This window comes from Pleurodeles waltl, chromosome 4_2 (assembly GCF_031143425.1).
Source record: "Pleurodeles waltl isolate 20211129_DDA chromosome 4_2, aPleWal1.hap1.20221129, whole genome shotgun sequence".
NCBI classification, from domain to species: Eukaryota; Metazoa; Chordata; class Amphibia; order Caudata; family Salamandridae; genus Pleurodeles; species Pleurodeles waltl.
In genome coordinates, this window is record NC_090443.1 from 9,526,111 (window position 1) to 9,547,774 (window position 21,664).

The following is a 21,664-nucleotide window of genomic DNA, read 5'->3' on the forward strand; positions in this document are numbered from 1 at the left end:
TGTGGGTAGAGCAGTACTCCACTTCAGCCTACTGTCAGTCTAAACACTTGATGGGTAAAACTGATGCCAAGCACTCCACACTGCATTTTTAGGGCCGGCAGGGCATTTGAAAGATGGGAGAGGTGGAAGACTCAGGCCCAGTCCCTCTTTCTGATCACCAGGACATACAAGAGGATGGCAAAACGTCTCTGCTCCATGTAATGCAGGCAAGCCTTCAATTGACTGACGCAAAGAATGAGTCACCAACCCAAAGAACTGATTCCATTTCCAAGAAATCGGAGGAACATGACAGGTGACTGAACACTGTAGAACAGCTAGTATCAGACGTCAAAGACAACTTTACTGCTAGAGACGAAACCCTCCTCAACATGGAAAGTATTGTAAATATAATTGCTGTAAAAAATCAGGACCTAAAGGACTGCTCCAGACAGAATAACATTTGTATCCTGAGAATTCAAGAATCAACCAACACAGGTAAGTTCTGAAACTTAGCTCAATGACTGCTGGTGGCCGAGTTCGGATCGGAGTCCTTCTTTTGCCTTTTGGTGGTGGAGATGGCACAAAGAACTCTCACCCTGAGGGTTTTGCCAAGTTAAACCCAGCCTACAGAGATTTAGTGGGAACTTCAAGGCTCAGTGACACTAATTGATTTTTCGCCTTCACTACTTATCTCAATCTACACTGGTTCTGCTAAAGATGTTTCTATCATCATAATCAATGCCAAATGACTACATCTAAATTAATTACTGGTAAAATGATCATTTAAATATAGCCTCCACCTACAACAGTAACAAAAATGCACTTCTTCATATTGCCTTATGTGCCTAACTTATGTTTGACATACTGTCAAATCCAACATGCTTACCTCTAGACTTATTTTGGATTGCCGGGGCTGTCTGATACACCTCTCTATCTATTAACAACTAGGTCCTTTGACCTGGTTCATGTGATTGCCTGGCATGCTGAGTGCCTCCATCTGCCCCCCCTTCTCCTAAAATTAAATAGAAGAAAGCAATGTGCTCTCTCCTGGCCGTGTTGTATAGTTATTTTGGTAATGTTTTAGGCATGTTATTTTAGGAAACTAAGCCTGCCGTTGTGCACTTTAGCCCAGTTACATTTTATTCAGCATCACTTTATTTTTCTAGCAATAGCCACATTTGCAGTGTTGTTTCATTTTCTCTATCAAGTTGTTGTTTCACCTAGGAAAGCATCACATTCTTAGCACTGCATTCATTTCACTTTGTGCTTTTCTCAAGGCTGCAGTCCCGCAAAAGTGGTACGCTGTGTCTCCGACATTCACAGAAACATACATATCCTTACGTAGGGACCTTTTCTCAGAACATCAGTTGCTTTATTATAAAACACTTCTCTGTCCCATACATGTTAGAGGGAGACTCCAGCCAGATGACCACGACTGCATGCTGATTGCCGAATGTCTTTACTACAGCTGCTTGTTTAGACTGCTGAATCCCTGACTTATATGGGGAAGGTGTCTTTCTAGACAACAGGCTTCCTTGCCCAGGTATGGGGCATGATGTCTTCCCAGGGGGGAAACCTGAAGGATGAATTATGGCTTATCACACTGTGCTCTAACTTATTTTAGGCAGGAAATATATGTATATAATTCCTAGTGACAGTATTGTGGGACTGTTTTTGTGTTTCACTCTCCTTGTCACAATTTTGCTTCTAGTATGTTTTATTATCCTAGTTATTGATATACGTGCCATTTTATCTAAGATGCAGTTACTTCAATAAACCTTATTGAACTATATGCTTCTGTTTCTCTTTGCCTGTGTGAGACTAATGTAACTGAGAGAAAGGGATGAGATCTGATTAACCACAATTCAACTGATGAGTCTTCTCTGTCATGAGCCCGGTTGCCACAATCATCCCCTTTCACGGATGGAGATGAAGCACTGCCAGTTTGCCGGAAAACATGGATTGGGCAGGCAGGTGTCACATGGTGTGGAACTGTACTCAGTACCCCACAATCCAGGTGATTCTGCCACCCAAATCCATTAGTCTCATTAGAATAATGAGAACATCTGTGACAACCTGTACCCCTATATGTTGTCTCATTGTTATGTTATATATATGCTGTTACCACTCCTTCAGCATGGCTGTTTACTTAAGTTATTAACTGGTATTAACTGTTTTCTTCTTTGGGTCTATGTGGTGTGTGGTTGGTTTGTTGTTAACTTTCAGTAATAAGGAAGCCTAATCACACTATTAGATATGGATGTCCATTCTTTTGAATATTTCTTGTCTGTTACAAACTCTATTGATTTGCTCTCCCAGGACACATCAGCCATCCATTCAGTCCTCTCTCCCAATCACACTACATGGCTAATCATTGTTTTTCACATAGATCATCTAGCGCCTCAACAACCACCAGAAATCTGTCATGTCTTCTCCTATCTTGACAGACAGCGTATTAATATAGCCCTACTTCATGAAACTTATCTGACCAATCAAACTGAATTCACATTTGCCACTTGATGGGTATCACTTTGGATAGTTGCATCATATGGTCAGGGTGTGCCATTTTGATAACTCCTAGTAATTGTTACTCAGACAGGTGACAGCAGTAGATATGCTATAGTAAGGGGTAGGTGGAAAATGTTTAGATCATGATTATAAATTGTAAGTTGTCACAGCCCAAGTATTGATGACCCAGCCTTCTTCAGTTCTCTTTGGGGGAGGGTGCTTGATACTGAGTCATGTGCCCTGGTGAAAGGGGAGGGAGACTTTAATTGCTTACTTGACAGTGCTCTGGACGAATCATCTGTCACGACTGGCACAGACTCATCCACTGTAGACTCTGCAGCTCATATCTGAGCACAACCTCCCGGTTCTTGCCAACAAAGACATAAAGACATCTGGTTGCTCGGGAGGACACCTTATCTGCAGTCCACAATATGTTGTCTTGCCTTGGTTTTCGTGGGATGTTGGCCTTTGGTTTAGTAAAGTTCGACTTTTAGCTCAGACGTTACCTCATCACTCCCCAGTTCTGCTGGAAATGCACATCCCAGGGCTTCCCCTGGACACAGAATGTGGAGTCTTGGGTGAAAGGACCTGTTAGACAAAAAAATCTTCGAAGGGTTTAGACAAGATACAGTAGATTACCTTGAAATTAACCAAGGATCAGTGGAACATGTGGGAGTCCTCAGGGAGGCATTTAAGGTGGTGGTTAGAGGTAATAGAATACCTAGACAAAGTTGGGAGTTAAAATCCCAAAGTCAAATCTATCACACCTGGAAAGTGAGATAAAGAATCTGTAATCGATGAACCCATGGGCGCATATGAACCTCATGTTGAGTCAAATCTGAGGTAATAGCTTTTAATATCCTGAAGTTGCAAACAGAGAATGCCTCTTCTGGGGGAAATGTGCATATGAATGTGCCAATGGCAAGGGTGAATGTGATAGCAAATCTTTAGCAAACATGATCAAAACCCCATGGGTAGTGTGCAGTAAAGGCCTAGCATGCAGAAGACATTGTGACGTGGAAGGCTTAACTTAGCTTAGGAAGTGTCATGAGTGAAAAAACCTGTGCACAGTGCTGAACTCGCGATGCTTGCTTTTGACATTCCACAGGTGTAACCATAGGTCAAAATAGTCTAGCTATCATACCAGACTGCACTGAGTACACAACTTTTGTTTTTCAACATTCCTGAGACACTTGTATTTGCAGGCATTTAAGATGGCCTGCCTATCATACTAGGCTGCACCAAGTGTATGAGGCTTGATTTTGACATTCCTGAGACACTGCTATCTTATTTACTCTACCAAGCTGACTATGGAGAACTTGGGAACAGGATAGATTTGTTCTAGAAACAACAAAATTAAAAAACACTGATAGTAATGCCAAGACCTGAGAGAAGCTAGTGGAATGTTGTACAAATATTGCGTAAGTCAGCTTTTAGTTGATAAAATACATAGGAGTCCGAACTTCAGGTAAGCTCATGGGCGGAGTCATCCAGGACTGCTGTCGGCCTGCAAGCCATCACCCCTGGTAGCACCGCAGTCACCAGCAGCTGAAGAAGAGCAGACTGACAGAGACATTGAGGAGAAAGAGAGAGACTGATTGGCTTCCCAGTGTTGTAGAAAGTTCAGCCCATTGTGCGGCGGGGGTTGAAGGGCCTGATCCTACTGCTTTCTTCGATGTATGCATTGTGATTGACTTCATTATGAACACACTGTGTTATATGATTCTTGTTATTAGTATTTGTGCTCATTATTATTGCTGGATTACAGTTGCATTGTATTGGCTCTCTGTGTGGGCATTACTCCTTACTGAGTGTCCTTATTAATTTGTATCTGATTAATGGCACTTGGTTTTGGTTGTCTGCAGCCAATCCAAGACAGGTATCTAATAACATTACTGACCACCTGGGAGAGACACATTTCACAGTGCCACGTACCCTAGCCATTTTCTCTGGGTATTTTAAAGAGCAGTATTCACCCACCGGTCCCAGATCCACTGAGAGTGTCTCGGAGTACTTGGGTTTTGCCTGGCTTGATAATGCTCATCTACACTTTCTGTCCCACAATTGACATTAGAAGAGATCAGGACAGTCATCAGTTTGATTCTGGCAGAGTTCTACATGAGACTGCTCAAATACTGGCTCCCCATCTCCTAGTCCTGTTTGAGGAAACTAGGGTTAGACAGATCCTCCTGTCTTACTCCTGCAAAGCCATCCTCGTAACAATGCTGAAACAAAATAAGTGAGCCACCGGTTTTGAGTTGATAGACTGTTGTCCCTAAACTTTTATACCAACATTATTGCTAAACTGACAGCAAATCTCCTGGTCCTCCTTTTTCTAGACTTTGTGTGACCTAATCAATCTGGCTTTGTCCCGGGCAGATTTGCTACCCACAATCTGTGCAGCATCTTCACACTGATTCATGACCTGCAGCCTACCTTGCATGCTGTTGTCATCTTTTACAATGCTTCAATGGTGTTTGACATCCTGGATTAGGATTTCATTTTCCCCAGATTAGGTAGAATTGGTATGTCTGCATGTTTTGTACAATTTGCTGGCTACTCGTGTCAGAATCAATGGCAACACCTCCAAGCAAATCTCTGTCTTGGAGGGTACCAGACAGGGCTGCCTTCTTTCTCCTCTGATTTGCAAATGCTTTAGAGCCCTTAGCTGCCTGGCTGCAGCAGCCCTACTCAGAACAAGCACTCAAGCCGCCACCTCCTCATTCCCATATACGTGGACGCCATGGTGCCATATTTGAGACGTAGCTGGACCTTTCTTAATTTAGTAATGATAGAATTCCTTTGAACTGGCTCTCTCTCACATTACTATTAATTGGAAAAAATCTTACATTTCCCCCCTCACGGATGTCACAGCCAGATTCAACCCAGACTTCCCTTTAGAATATTGTGGAGGCTCAGATTCATAGGGAAACTGATATGGTTATCAGAGACAGTTATGAGTTGATCTTGTATAAACTGTCTGATCAGGTGGCCAGATGGAAGGCCTTCCCACTATTGCTGGTGGGTCATCTGTACCATTATGAAAATGGTGGTTCTCCCAAAGTTATTATACCTCTTCATAAATACATTTCCATCCAGCTTAGTGAGCCCTTTTTCCAAGTGTTTCATTCTAAGATGATCAAACTGAAAATTGGTGGATATACAACCCAGGATGAAGTGGTAAGTATTAACACACTACTCCCTGTGTAGGAGGGCAGGCCATGACACCTTTTATTCCCAAGCTAGTGGTTACACATGAACAAAAGGTGATGTGTCAGTTATGTACTCTTGGCTATTGACTTGGGTTAGCAGCTACAAAGATGGTAGCTTTAAGCAAATATATGATGTTAGAGAATCATCCCCTTGTTCTCCTGAGGTCCTGTGAGGGGAGAATATTGGAGGGGGTTTGACTTTAGAAGTGTACTCATGTGGTAGATTGAGATTTAAACGACTAAAGTCAGAAGGTAAAATCTTTGACCAGGACAAAGCTGGTTAGTGTATCTGACCCATGCTCCATCACAGTCAGTGTCAAATTGCGCCTATGTCCTGTGATTAACTATCATTGATTGTGTTTCTTGTGACTATTTCTACTTAAACTTTAAAATTCATACCCCCAGTTACCCATCTTGGATTTATTTGTCATTTTGTTTATTAACCTTTACTCTATTTTTCTCATTTGCTTTGATTTGTTTTACTGCATTTGCATTTTAACTTTATTACAGTTTTAATACTGCATAGATACTTAACACTTTGCCTCTAAGGTAAGCCTGTCTAGTCTGTGCCATAGTTACCAGGAGTTGGGCTCAGGTTAATTTAGTGACTTTAAAAATTCACCCTGGAAAATTAACATGACCCCTCCTTCTTACATGAAGTACCCCTCCCATGGCTATCGTTCTCTGACTCACTGTTGCTGGATCAGCCCCTTTGGGCCGAAGAAGTGAGCAAGGCAATTTCCGCTGTGGCAACCGGGAAGACCCCTGGCCCAGGTGGGTTTCCTATCTAGTATTACACCAAGTTTCAGGAAATCCTAATGCCCTGACTTCTAGTGCTCTATAACGAGGTGCCAGAGATTGGGACTTATCCACCGAATTAGACACAGTACCCATTATGGTGATTCCAAAGACCCAGCCCCCATCAACCTCTTGTTCTGAATATCATCCAAGTTTCCTCTTCAGCTGCCTGCCTCAGATAAGTCTTTCCCACGCTTATACATTCCGACCAATGTGGTTTTATGCCAACAAAAAACATGCGCCAATGCCTCCGGCATATTCACGTGGCTCTGGCCCACTGTCAACTGTTCTCACCTTGTTTGGCCTTACTACTTATTGATTTTGAGAAGACATTTGATATGGTGGATTGAATATATTTGGACCATGTGCTACAGAGAGGAGGGGTTTGGAAACCGCTTTCATGGACTCGTTTGTGTGCTGAACTCCAACCCCAGTTCAAGCATCCAGAACAATAGAAAGCTTCCGGTCTTCGTGTATACCTGGCCAAAACTGTCCTGGTGCCCCTAGATCCATCCCAGGAGTGTATGATCTGGCAGGCAGACATCCCAGTGCACCACATCAGTTTCAAATACTTGGGTATCTGGGTGATACTTTACCCTGAACTCACTTGGTCTCTTAATCTCGGACCTCTGACACAGAAATCTAAACAAGACATTAGTAGGTGGCCATCCCTTCTGTTAAAAGTGATGGGTAGGATCACTCATTATAAAATAATGGTGCTATTCAGGTTCCTCTGTGTCTTTCAGAATCTCTCAAAACCACTGACCGGGTTCTGGGCGTTGGAGACACTGGCATCCTTGTTCCACTGCCATAGCTCCAGTCCTCACCTGGCCCTTAACTGCTGCCAACGCACCCCATATGATGGAGGTTTGAGGATGACCAACCTTTACCTCTTCTATTTAGCGTCCCAGCTACTAGTGATTCATGATTGGCTTAGAGGGGAATGATCTGATCCCACTTATTGTCTGGTGTTGTCATCCCTGGGATTTCCACAAATTATGGCCATGCTCTATGTCTCCCCAGTCTCTACTGCCATTTCTGTGATAACAAGGTGTTTTTTCTTGCCTAGAGGGCTGCCCTCCAACACTCCAAATGGAACAACAAGCTCAGGCTTCAGACCCCCTTATGGCATGGCACCTGGCTATGTGAGGTGTTGACACTGGAGGGGGTTCAGGAGATGGGACCTTATTGGTATGATACAAATTGGAAATGTGTGGGCTGGGACCTACAAGCACTTCTTTCAGGACCTCAGGACACCATTCCCTCACCCTCACACAGTTCTACAAACCCTACAGTTATGTCACACCCTCTACAATCACATGTCTTGTGATACCCCTCCTCCTGAATTCAGTCCTCTGGAAGCTAAGCTCCTCATAGGGGCATTGAGCAGGGGTGGAGTCTCCCAGATCCATTGCACCATTACCATTAATGCCCCTAGCACACTAGATCACCTTAGGGCCCGCAGGGAAGGGTAGCTGGGTTCCCTTGCGGGTGATGACTTGCAGGACGCAGTGATGGCACATCAATTTATCACAGTTTCCTCCAGACTGTGCCTAATTCAGATCTACTACCTTTATTGTGCCTACCTAACTCCGGCCAGGCTTCACCGAGAAGGCCTGCCACTACCTGTCCTTGCTTTTCAGGAGCCTCTTCTGACTTCCATCACACCCTATGGCTAAAATAACGTGCTCATAAAAGCTTACTAAAATAACCTCACAACAGTATCGTTATGCCTGGCATTCCAGAGATACTGGTCCACTGTGGTGAGAGAGATGTCTGATGTGCTGAGGAGGGAGGTGCAACTTCACACTTGTTACTGCTGCTGGGGGTCCTGGAGGGCTCTGGAGGATTGAAAGTCGAATGGGTGCTTTTGGGAAAAGTGACAATGGTGGCAACAATGGTGGGGAAGCATGATCTTCCATCCTGTTGGAAGAATCTGGCTCCCCCCACAGTGTTGCAATGGAGAAGAGGGGTGGACTGGTATGCACAACAAGAAGGACCCATGTATGAGGCTTGGTAATCCCCTGCGCAGCATGGACATATATGGGGGAAGTTGGTGGGTCCATTGGAGTTGCCCCACACCTTGTAGTTTCGCAAGTTTATGTGCCCCTCTTATCGGAATTAAGTTCTACAGTGTTTGGTGTATTTGCTCTCTGCCTATGGCTGTGTATCATTTTATGCCAACTGAGTGCCTTATCACTGTGCCAAAACTCAATAAAGTTGTCACAAAAAGTTCTCTCTGACAAGGACTGTGATTATTACTTACGGTGGGTGCCTACCCCCCTCAACTAATAACTCAACTTCTTCCAATAAGTAATTTATTTAAATTATAACATATACACACATGCATAGTTTGGAAAGAGTCCTAGAATATACGTTTTTCATTTACCCGGTGGTGGAGGCGGTGATGATGGCCACTTTTTGGCTGTGGATGCCAGTCCTCTCTTTGCTTGATCTCGGGCTCTCCTTCTCTCGACTCTGTGGATTTTGGCTCTGGGTGTTCATTATCTTCAGCGTCCTCTTCTCTGCGTTAGTAGGACCTATTCTTGCAGAACACAAAACAATTGCACCTTTAAACCCTGTCCTTTCTCTCTATTTGTCTTTAATAAACATATTGTTCAGTTCTGATTGTGTTATGTCTTCTGTAGAAATCTTATTTTTTGCAAAATAATCTATAAAATATACTTATGTAAAGGAAATTAGCCTCTTTCTAGCTTGGTTACCCCCACATTTTGCCTTTTTGTCAGTGTATTTGACTGTGTCTACTGGAATCCTGCTAACAAGGACCACAGTAGTTATGCTAACTCCCCCTTAAAACTGGTTGTTGGATACTGTTAACACAGTATTTCACCCACAAGTGGCATACTGGTGGCCCCTTATAAGTTCCTAGTATATGGTACCTAGGTACCCAGGGAATTGGGGTTCCAGGTGACCCCATGGGCTGCAGCATATATTTTGCCAACCACAGGGAGCCCATACAAAGGCTTCTGCAGGACTGCCATTACAGCCTGAGTGAAAAGGTGCAAGCAACCTTTCACTCTCATTTACAACTGCACCAGGTCACTTATACGTCACCCCTATAGCGGGCCCTTTAGCCCTGAGGGAAGGGTGCAAAGTACCTGTGTGTGAGGGCACCCCTGCACTAGCAGAAGTGTCCCCACGACCTCCAAGATCATTTTCCTACACTTCGTGAGTGCGGGATGCCATTTTGCGCGTGTACTGGACATAGGTCACTACCAACTTCCAACTACATAATGGTACCTCCGAACAGAGGCATGTTTGGTATCAAATATGTAGGAATCATACCCCCATGATTTTGCAAGCATTGGTTGTATGATCCCATGCACTCTGTGGGCTCCTTAGAGGGCCACCAGTACTGTCATTACAGCCTTCTGAGGTTTTCTAGGCAGCCCCAGCTGCTGCCACCTCACAGACAGGTTTCTGCCCTCCTTGTGCTTAAAAAGCTCAAGCCCAGTAAGGCAGAACAAAGGTTTTACACCTCTCCTTTTGAAAATAGGTGTAACAGGCTTGGACGGGGTAGCCTCCCCAAGCCACTGGAAATGCTTTGAAGAGCACATTTGGTGTCCTCCTTGCATAATCAAGTCTACACCGGTTCAAGGACCCCCCAGTCCCTGCTCTGACGCAAAACTGGACAAAGGAAAGGGGAGTGACCACTCTCCTGTTCATCATCACCCCAGGGGTGATGCTCAGAATTCTTCCAGAGGGTCCCTTTGTTTTTCCATCTTGGATTCCAAGTTGGGAGGGAACTCTGGGAGCACTGAGTAAGTGCCAGCTGGTGACGTCAAAGCCGTTCCCTGATAGGTGCTTACCTGGTTAGCTGACCAATCCCCCTTTCAGGGCTATTTAGGGTCTCTCCATTGGGTGGTTCTTCATATTCAGATTGCAAGACTCCAGCAGGAATCATCTGCATCCTTCACTTCAACTTCTCACTGAAGAAACTGCATCTGGACCCTCCAGGAACTCTATAACTGCAACAAAAAAGCAAGAATCCTTCTGCAACATTGTAAGTTCAGCTCCTGCACGCAACTGTAACTGTTTCCCTGTCGTACATCCTCTGAGGACAGCCCGTCTTCAGCCTGCACCAGACGAGCAAAGGAATCTCAATTGGGGTGAAGGAGTCACTCCCCTGCTCCAGTAGGACCTACTGCAATGACGACCGGCTGTGTGGATCCCCTCTCCTGCTGAGCTGCTTGGATCCTGCATCACGGGTGGTGGGCTGAAGTGGTCCCGATGGTCCTGACATCCCACTATCCAACTTTGGTGGAGGTAAGAGCTTGCCTCCCCACGCAAGACAGCACCCCTGTGCACCGCATGTTTTGCAGTTGCCAAGGTTTGTTGGCATTCTTCCACAAAGTTCTTTGTGCATCTTGCAGCTCTGGGCCCTGGCATTCTATGATTCAGAGCTTCCGGAGTGGTTCTCCGGCGGCGTGGGAACCTTTGTCGTTGTGCTGCATGGACCTCTTTTGCACCTTCCTTGTCCCGGGTTGTGGGACTCCTGTGCATGCTGCCTGGTCTTCTGCAGGCTTTCTGAGTTGCTGAGAGCCCCCTTCGACTCCCCCTCCTGGGTAGAGTCCACCTGGTTCTTCCTGGTCCAAGGCAGCACCATTTTTTGCTAGCTGCGAGCTTTGCGAGTGCCAAGGCTTGTTGGCGGACTCCAGTGACACAAACGAGGCTGCAATCCTCTGTCTTCTTTGGTGCAATACTGACTGTTCCTTCTCACCAGTGGTTCTTCTTTTGCACCTTCATCTGGGTTAGCAGGTTCTCTTGTACTTCCTGGACTCTTTATTGCTTCATGGTCTTTATACCCTTCATCCACAGGTCCTGATGTTCAGGAATCCACAGTATGTGTCTTACAGCCTCTTCTGGTTCTTGCATAATCCTTCTTTTAGTTTCTGTGTGTGTTCTGCGAAAGTTACTGTGTTTTACTCCTGCTTTCCTGGGCACTGGGTGGGTCCTAGTACTTACCTTTGGAGTTTTCTAGTACTCCCAGATCCCCTCTACACACTACACTTGTGTAGGTGGGAAACTGACATTCGCCTTCCAATTTCTTAGTATATGGTTTGTGTTCTCCCTAGGCCCATTTCTAACTATTGTGATTTTCACTAATTGCATTGTTTTCTAACTATGTTTACACATGTTTTTGCATACTAGTGTATATAATTTGTGTATTACTTACCTCTTAAGGGAATATAGCCTCCATGATATTTTTGGTATTTGTGTCACCAAAATAAAGTACCATTATTTTTGTAACACTGATTATTTTCTTTCATGTGTGTGAGTACTGTGTGACTACAGTGGTATTGCATGAGCTTTGCATGTTTCAAAGATAAGCCTTGGCATCTCATCCACAGCTTTCTCTAGAGAGCCTGGCTTCTAGACACTGCCTACACTACACTGATAAGGGATAACTGGACCTGGTATAAAGTGTAAGTACCATAGGTACCCACTACAAACCAGACCAGCCTCCTATATTATGTAAGTAACTCACTTAGGAAAGTGATTAGATGAGCAGGCAGGCCTTTAAGTGGGTTGAGCCTGCCAAAGCTCAGGCCTGGCAGTAATTATTATATGACTTTGAAGCAGATCCCTATGGGGCCCCATATTCAGGTCCTTAGTTTTAATGGCAAAACATTGCTCTATTTCTCAGCATTGAATGTAAAACTCCTTATGGTAATCCATGTCATCAATACAGTCTCTGTTTATGTTTCATGTTTTACTTCATCTTGCATTCCCTAGAACTAACTTCTTTTACCAGATGTTGTTTTTGTATAGTTTCTTCATGTAACCTGTGGCTCTTGTTTAGTGCGTGGTGCGAGCTGAGTCATTTATGGGTGTTTGGGTGATCTCAGGTTGTTTGTGAGCGTTCATGACGAAGTAAGATTGAGAACTCTGAGGTTGAAGCTTTCAGTGAGCCATAAATGTGTTTAGACTACATGCTCATCCAACCCTTGGCCTCTCAGCAGCGTGCACATTACATGTTTGCCAATTGTGATTCCCTTTTTGCATGAAAGTGTGTGAAAAAAGTGTACAGCTGCACCTAGTCTCACTCCACCACCAAATGAAAACAATTTGCTGTGTTTACAGGTGAGGAAAAAAAGTGTGTGAGATAGAGATGAGAGACTATGTGAAGGGAAGGTGTAATACAGAAATATGTGTAGAAGGGCCAAGTAAAAAGACAGCGACGAAAAGAGAGAAGGTAATGTATAAGATCTACAAATGTTTTTAGTCTCCATATCACATCAAATGTATGAGAAAAATGAGTAAAATTGTTTTGTCTAGGAACTTCTGCTGAAGCCTTTTTTAAACTGTTGGCCATCTGACTTGATCACTCAGGTATTTTTACATTGACCATTAAGCCTATGTACACTCAAAATTCAGTTTGGTAATATCATAGGACATCATGCCAAAACATTGTCATGCTGGTCAACCAGATATAAAATGCTTATCTTAACTGTATCTTCTTCACATTTGAACATTGCACATTTAAATTACAGATATAATTAAAAAAACTGTTACCATTCTTCATGCACTAGACCCTCTGGCTGGATCCGCTGTTTATATATTTCCCTCCTTGCCAATAATATCTCATAGAAAGGCAGTTTAAGTTGGTTTGACAATAACTGCTTTCTTCTTCTTTTTCCAACAACAGAAAATAATAAGAGAGGGTTTTCCCTCTATATTATGAGCAAGAATTGCTGTGTCTGTCATACCCACCTTTTGCCAATATAGTTTCAGCTTGGCATAATTGGCTAACATATGCAGATCGTCTGCTTCCCAACTTCCACATTTTGACTTCTGCTGTTTTTTTCTTGATTCTCACCAGCTTCAGAGGAGTTCAGTATAGCCTATGGAAAGTGAAAAAATGGTTCTTTTGAGGGGAGCAAACTTTAATGTGGCAAAGAGTGGCATGGAGGGTGTTAAAAGATATGTGCTGGACATTTTCTAGATCATTTGTAAGCATATATCCCTCCTAAACAAATTTTGATGTCTGTTGTCTTTGCTCAGTCAAATAGCTTCCAATGGCATTTTGAGACTTCTTTCTTTCTTAGTAAAGTGATTTGTAGGTCTAATTCAGTTTGGCATGTCTCCTTCCAAACACTCTCTTGTGATTCACTTTACTTGACCAATTGATATTTATAACTGGAAAAAGTACCACTTGCCTTCTTCTTCAGATGGTCCCAAGTTAGCACTTCATCTCCTTCCATCAATTGCTCCCACTTATTGATTTCTGCTTCCCTTAGCTAAAAAGGTAACTGATCTCCCATACATTCTGGTATGTCTGAGGCATCCCTATTGGGGGCTAGTTTACTAAAACAAACATGATGTCTATTCCAATATTATATCAAAGTTTAGCAGCTTCTTCCTATACCTTCTTAAAATGTTTTTGTGCTCCCAACTTGTCAAAAAACTAAATCCCACACAGAGAATCAAAGACACCTTATTTTTGTCAAAATTCTACAGTTCTTAATTTGGAAAATGCCTGCAATACTCTCGGAAATCTGGTATCATTACACCTTCTTTAACTAATCTCCTCCCTAATTTCATCCAAGAAATTCTAATTCACTTAGAGGTCTATATGATATTACCAATTTTCTTATGTCAATTTTCTCTTAATTTTCTTTTAATTTCCAGTTAAAACTCTAAGGCACGCTATAAAATAAGAAGGTAATCTTGGACAGAACTGTCACTGTGACCAAATTTGTCCTACATTTGTGTAGCCATTTCAGCTAAACGTTTATGCACATTATTTTAGCAAACAAGGCCTGCCGCTGTGCACTTTAACCTAGATATATTTTATTTAACTTTGTTATATTATTTTAACATTAGCCACATTTGCGGTCGTGTTTTATTTTCTCTATCTATCTGTTTTTTGCCTAGGTCTGCACTGCGTTCTTAAACAAGACATTTCTTTCACTCTGTGCAACCCCATATTTACCTCAAAAGGGATTTTTTGCAGATCTTGTATCATCTCCTGTTCTTCCTGTTGATTCTGCATCTAGAATTGTGTTTTGAGTGGGTAGATTGAGTTCTAAATATGCATGCTATAAACACACATTTTACACATGCTCAGCTTCACTCTTTCTCATACTCACTGTCTCAGTCACTCTTTCTCTCACTCAGTTATTCTACCTCTCACTCTCTCACCTACTTAATCTGATTCATACTCACTCCTACTCACTGTCACCCACACAGAAATGTACCCATATGCTCATACTCATTGATTCTCACTCAGAAACACACTTATCCACACATACTCATTCACACTCACTGATCCTCACTCACAACTACTGGTATATAGGGGCCCTGATCTAAACTCCTATGCTGTTTTAATAACTGGGTTTCAGTAGGCTCCTCAGGCCTCTGGGGCCTGGTGCAACTGCACCTGCATCACAATTAATAGCTGCACCTGGTCTGACTCCCTCCGCAATCTCCCCCTTGTTGACTTACTCATTCTAACTCACTCACACTGCCTCACCCACTATCTCACCCTCTCTTTCCCTTAGCCATACTTACTATCACACTTACCCATTGATTCTCACACTCTTTCACTCTCATTGACACACTCAAACACATCAAATTAAAACATGCAATCTCACTGAATCTTATTCTCTCTCAGTCACTCCCATACACATTTTCACTTACACTTGCACAGAGAACCAACACTGTGGGGGTCATTCTGACCTCGGCGGTAAAAGGCCCTTACCGCCGGTCAGAAGACCGCCATAACACCGCCGCGGCCGCGGTAAACCGCCACGGTCATTCTGACCCACAACGGCCAAACCTCCAAAATTCCGTCCTCCACTGCAGGCCGCCACATCAGCGGGCAGCGATAAACTGGAGATGACCAAACCTCCACCGTTACGCCAACAGAAATACGCCCATGCCATTACGACCCACGAATCCACACGGCGGTCATTCAAACGCGCTATTCCATTGGCGGTACACACCGCCGCGGTCAGAATACACACACATCACCAAAACACAGCCACATTGGACAATTTGAAATACACACACCTGATACACATACACACACCACTCCCACACAATCAACCAACTATAAAACACACACCCACATCACCCACAAACCCCTGCGACCATAATTACTGAGAGAAGGAGACAGAGACACAGCAGACAATCCAAAGCAAGACACACTGAGGCACACTACACCATCACACACACCACATAGTAGCACAAAGCACCACTCACCAACATACTTATCATCACATACACCACCCCACACCACACCCACACCACCCCATGGCACCCCAAAGGCACCCACGCTTTTCGGACCAAGAACTCCGGGTCATGGTGGAGGAAATCCTAAGAGTGGAACCCCAGCTCTTCGGCTCGCAGGTGCAGCACACCAGTATAGCTAGGAAGGCGGAGCTATGGCAGCGGATCGTGGACAGGGTCAACGCGGTGGGACAGCATCCCAGGAATAGGGAGGACATACGCAAAAGATGGAACGACCTACGGGGGAAGGTCCGATCGATGGTCTCCTGGCACAACATCGCGGTCCAGAAGACTGGCGGCAGACCCCCACCCACCCCTCCCGAATTCACATCGTGGGAGCAAGAGGTCTTGAACATCCTGCATCCTCAGGGCCTCGCAGGAGTAGCCGGAGGAATGGACTCTGGTAAGTCCAATCTCAACTACTATATCCCCCCCACCCCACCAGCATGCCAACCCACACCCCCACCCTCACCCCCAACCCCCCAGCACACATCCTCCCTGACAATGTCTCACCAGCACAACCCACCCATCCCAACACCAACTCCTGCATGCCAACACAAATCATGGGCACCCATCACCTAAGCATGACCACTGCACTAACCCCCCCCCCCTAACTACCCTCACAACACCTCCCTCAAGGGAATGCCTGCACTGGGGGACAAGGGCACCCATAACACGCATGCTATTGCACACACAGAAACAATAACCAAACTCTCTTACCCCATGCAGGACCCGAACGACAACACACCAGCCAGGAGGGTCCAGAAGTGTCCATCCCACCACCGGAACAGGCCCACACTGAGGATAGCAGCTCTGTCGACAGTGAACCTGATGACCAGCCCGGACCATCGGGGACCTCTGGGCAGTCGGTTCCCCTCAGGCAGCCACAGGCCACACCAGACCCGACCCCCTCTGCCAACACCAGCACAGCTCCCACCCAGCGGGCCCATGCCTCTGTCTCTAGGACAGCTCAATCAGCGGTGTGTCCGCCACTACAGGGCACCCAGGCTAACCCAACACCCCAACAACAACAGGGACCTGGGGGCAGTGGTAGCGGGCACACCGTCCAGGGGACAGAGGCCGGGGGAAACCGGGCAGCTCGGAGGGCTGCTGTGCGACAGGGGGGGGAGGAGAGGCCCAGGGAACCCACTCTCCAAGAGGCCCTCACCACCATCATGGGGGCATACCACCACTCCCAAGAAACGATGGCGACGGTACTGGCCAGGTTCACTGAGATCCAGGCACAGCAGGAAGAACGCTACATGGGGTTCAGGGAGGAGCTGAGAATCATCGGGACCGCAATGGGGACCACGTCCTGGCCCTCCACAGGATAGAGGACGCGTTGCGGGACCATGGTGCACCACACAGGGCCCCTGTCACTAGGCCGGACCAGGAACAGCCTACCACCTCCGCCGGCGCTAGTGGACAGGAGGTCCCAACACCTCGACAGCCCCCCAGAACCCCACCTCCTGCTGAAGAACAACCACCCTGTAAGAGGAGCCTGAGACCAAAAAAAAAGACAGAGTAGGATGTCAAGACCCCCGCCAGCAGGACACACCCCCTCAAGTCTTCCCACTGTCCCACATTGCCACCCTGTCCAACCATGAACTGCCTATGCTCCATCCTTCCACAGGCAAAAGAACAATGCACCTGTGAGACTGAGAACTGGACTCTGCCATGGATATTCCTCCACCCCCACCCATCACCCTTAGAATCACATGTACCGATATCTAGCACTGTAAATAAATCACATTTTGCACACAAATCTGTTTTGAGTCATGCTGTATTATTAACAAATGTATTACATATTACTGTTCAATTTCTGTTCTGTCAATTAGTCATGACAACATACCAATGTCAATACGCTGTATTTCATGGGCGAACCAAGCAGAAGTCAGGTACTGAGTCAGACAGCACTGAGAAGGGAAGGGAAAGGCAAAAATTAATGAAAAACATCTGTGGGGAACTACAGAAAGTACAGATGCAGGAGGCTATAAGCAATTGTGAAATGGCGTGGGTGAATCTTACCTGGGTGTTACTGGAAATACTGTTGTATCACTCTGTCCCTATTGTCTGTGTCGTCCTCAGAGTCTTCCTCCTCTTCACTCTCCACAGGCTCCACGGCTTCTACAACACCACCATCTGGACCATCCTCCTGCAGGAAAGGCACCTGGCGTCGCAAAGCCAGGTTGTGGAGCATACAGCACGCCACGATGATATGGCACACCTTCTTTGGTGAGTACATTAGGGATCCACCTGTCATATGCAGGCACCTAAACCTGGCCTTCAGGAGCCCAATGGTTCGCTCAATCACCCTCCTAGTACGCCCATGGGCCTCATTGTACCGTTCCTCTGCCCTTGTCCGGGGATTCCTCACTGGGGTCAGTAGCCACGGAAGGTTGGGGTAACCAGAGTCACCTATTAGCCACACACGTTGTCTCTGTAGCTGTTCCATCACATAGGGAATGCTGCTATTTCACATAACATACGCGTCATGCACTGACCCTGGGAACTTGGCATTTACATGGGAGATGTACTGGTCAGCCAAACAGACCACCTGGATATTCATTGAATGGTAATTCTTCCTGTTCCTGTACACCTGTTCATCGTCATTTGGGGGGACTAAAGCCACATGGGTCCCATCAATTGCACCAATGAGGTTGGGGATGTGTCCAAGGGCATAGAAATCAGCTTTCACTGTAGGCAAATCACCCTCCTCTGGGAAAATGATGTAGCTCCGCATGAGTTTCATCAGGGCAGACAACACTCTGGATAAGATCTTGGAAAACATAGGCTGAGACATCCCAGATGACATGGCCACTGTTGTCTGGAATGAGCCAGTTGCAAAGAAATGGAGGACTGACAGAACCTGCACCAGAGGGGGAATTCCTGTGGGTTGGCGGATGGGGGACATCAGGGCTGGCTCCAGCTGGGCACACAGTTCATGGATGGAGGCACGGTCAAGTCGGTATCGTAGTATTATATGGCGTTCTTCCATTGTCGACAGGTCCACCAGCGGCCGGTACACGTGAGGATTCCTCCTTCTCATCGCTAGTCCCAGCGGACGGTGCCTAGGAAGGAGAATATGGAGTACAGAGTCAATCCACTCACAGGTACGTACAACACAGCTTGCACAGTACAGGTAAATTTATGGTTTGATATGTTTGTATGTGTGCCATTGCAAGGCCTAGGCCTGTGTGACGCATTAGAAATTAAGCCATGTGGGCCCTTGAAATGGCCGATGCCTGACCTGTGAAGTGGGACAATGGGATGTGAGGTCACTGCGCTGGCGGGGCACACCGTGGCGGTAGGCGGTCGAAGACCGCTGTGCGAAGACGCATTGGTTAACATTGAAGCCTATGGGTTTCAGGAGCCAATGACGATGTGCGCCGGCGGTCGCGGGACGCACCGCCGCGGTACGCACCGCCGCGGGCGTGACCGCCATTTTCTATCAGCTCAATCATTCGAGACCTGATCATCCACAGGAGAGGACCTATACTGCAAGTGCTGCTGTGAACTCGGTCTGGAAGTGACAATGGCTGCTGCTACTGGTGAAAGGGCCCCCGCCTTCAGTTCAGAAGAGTTGGAGAAGCTCGTGGACGGGGTCCTCCCCCAGTATGCGCAACTCTACGGTCCTCCAGACCAACAGGTGAGTACACTCAGTGCACATTGAATGGGTTATGCCTGTGTGGAGGGGGGGGGATGTAAGTTGGTGGGGTGTGGAGGGAATGGGAAGTGCAACGCACGACAGATGAGAGAATGGGAACCATGACAAGGTTGGGGAGGGGGGGGCATGTACTCCAAACATGCAGATATGTGACGGTTTCTCTTTCCCACCCTGTACATGTCAAACAGGTGAGCGCCCACCAGAAAATCGATATTTGGCGTGCCATCGCCGAGGAAGTCCGGAACTTGGGGGTCCACAACAGACGGGGCACCCACTGCCGCAAGAGGTGGGAGGACATCCGCCGCGGAACGAGGAAGACCGCAGAAACACTGCTGGGGATGGCCTCCCGACCTAGGAGGGGTGCCAGTCGCACCATGACCCCCCTGATGTCCCGGATCCTGGCGGTGGCCTACCCTAATTTGGATGGGCGCTTGAGGACAGCACAGCAGACACAAGGGGGTGAGTATCCGCACATTCTCCTATCTGTATGCGCATTGGAGGTGTCTGGGTGGGGGAGGAGGGCTGTGGGTGACATTAGGCCCGGGCGCTCTCTGTAGTGTAGTCCGCTCCCTTAGGCATGGCCCTGTGCCCCCGCCCCCCACCTCTGTAGGGTGCCAAATGCAGCTACCCATGCTCCCGCATCACCCATGTGCGCGTGTGTTGTCCCTAGACCTGTTTGCCTAGTCAGAAGTACTGAGTAGTGTACCCCAAGTTCGCGACTTAGTGCACGAGGCACCTGTGTCTGTCCTCTCCGCAAAGGGTATTGCTAAGGCATGCACTCAACTTTGTTTAATTTCTCCCCCCACCCTAAATCTTTGTCTTCTTGTGTTTTAGCATCATCAGGCGGAGGAGATTTGGCGTTGGAGCAGGAGGGAGCTGCAGGTCACCAGGCCCCGGTGGGCACTGACACAGACACCGAGGGCACCAGTGATCCGGAGGGCGAGGGGAGCACCACAACGGGGGCCGGTGGAGACACCAGTGACACGGACACGTCCTCGTTTGGGAGCTCCCTAGCGGGGGCGGCACCATCTGTGCCCCCCGCAACAACAGGTACAGCCGCCACCCAACGCACCAGCACCGCCCTCCCAGCAGCCCCTCAGTCTTCGCTCCGTGGCCGCTCGGCCAGGAAGGCGCGCGTCTCCTTCGCCCCAGGCACCTCAGCCCCTGCCTCTGTTACCCCTGCTGCCCTCAGTGCGGAGCTCATTGACCTGGTGAGGACGCTCATTGTTGGGCAGACTACCCTTCTGAATGCCATCCAGGGGGTGGAAAGAGAGGTGCATCGGAGCAATGCCTACCTGGAGGGTATTCATTCGGGTCAGGCTGCCCATCAACGAGCGTTCACTGCTCTGGCCTCAGCACTGACGGCAGCCATTGTCCCTGTCTCCAGTCTCCCTCTTCTATCTGCCTCCACCCTTTCTCTGTCTCCTGTACCTCAACCTATCCCATCCACACCATCAGACCAGCCTGCACACACCTCAACACCCAAGGCCAGCTCATCCAAACATAAGCACCACAGAAAACACAAGCATTCACCCAAGCAACACACAGATGCAGACATATCAACAGTCACTACCACCTCTGTGTCCCCGTCCTCCTCGTCTCCCTCCTCCCTCCCTGTGACGTCTACACTCACACCTGCATGCACCCCAACATCAGCCAGTTCTTCCACCACCAGCAAACCCTCCACTACAGTCCGCACACCTGCAGTCACCACCCCCACTGGCATTTACACGTCCCCTGTGTCCTCTCCCACTGTGTCTGTCACCCCCTCTTCCAAGACACATAAACGCAGGCAGACACCCAAACAACAGCCAACCACCTCACCACAGCCTACGTCCCAGTCACCTGCACCCAAGGACAGCACACCTGGCTCTCATACAACCACATCCTCTTCCTCCACTTCTCTCACCACTACTCCTACCCCTTACCTTGGTCCCAAGAAAAATTACCTCTCCACTTTTGACCTCTTTCCCTCCCCCGACCCACCCCCTCCAACTGGGAAAAGTCCCAAGGGCATCTCAGCCACCACCAGCCCAACTACTACAGTGCAAGTGGTGCATGGCACGTGGAGTCCACCCTTTGGCGGCAGTAACACTTCGGTGAGCAGCAAGGGGACAGCCAGCCCCCCCCCCAGGCAAGAGGACCCGGAAATTGAAGGGCCGCCGTGAGCGGACAGAGACGGCTGCCCCCAAGGAGGTGACTCCGGCCACTTCACCGGCCACAGCAGCCAGGGGAGGCAAGGGCC

The 21,664-nt window shown here is 47.2% G+C and overlaps 1 protein-coding gene across 3 annotated transcripts in view; it reads right to left on the reverse strand.

The window, feature by feature from the left end:
• LOC138292044 (dehydrogenase/reductase SDR family member 4-like) overlaps positions 1-21,664 on the reverse strand; it is a 628,908-nt gene that overhangs the window by 498,695 nt on the left and 108,549 nt on the right. For all 3 annotated transcript variants that reach the window (XM_069230381.1, XM_069230383.1, XM_069230382.1), the window contains exons 2-3: positions 13,233-13,363; positions 8,887-9,037 (exon numbers count right to left, since the gene is read on the reverse strand). In XM_069230381.1, the coding sequence (XP_069086482.1) occupies positions 8,887-9,037; positions 13,233-13,305 (224 nt within the window). In that variant the 5' untranslated portion in view covers positions 13,306-13,363. The remainder of the gene's footprint in view (positions 1-8,886; positions 9,038-13,232; positions 13,364-21,664) is intronic.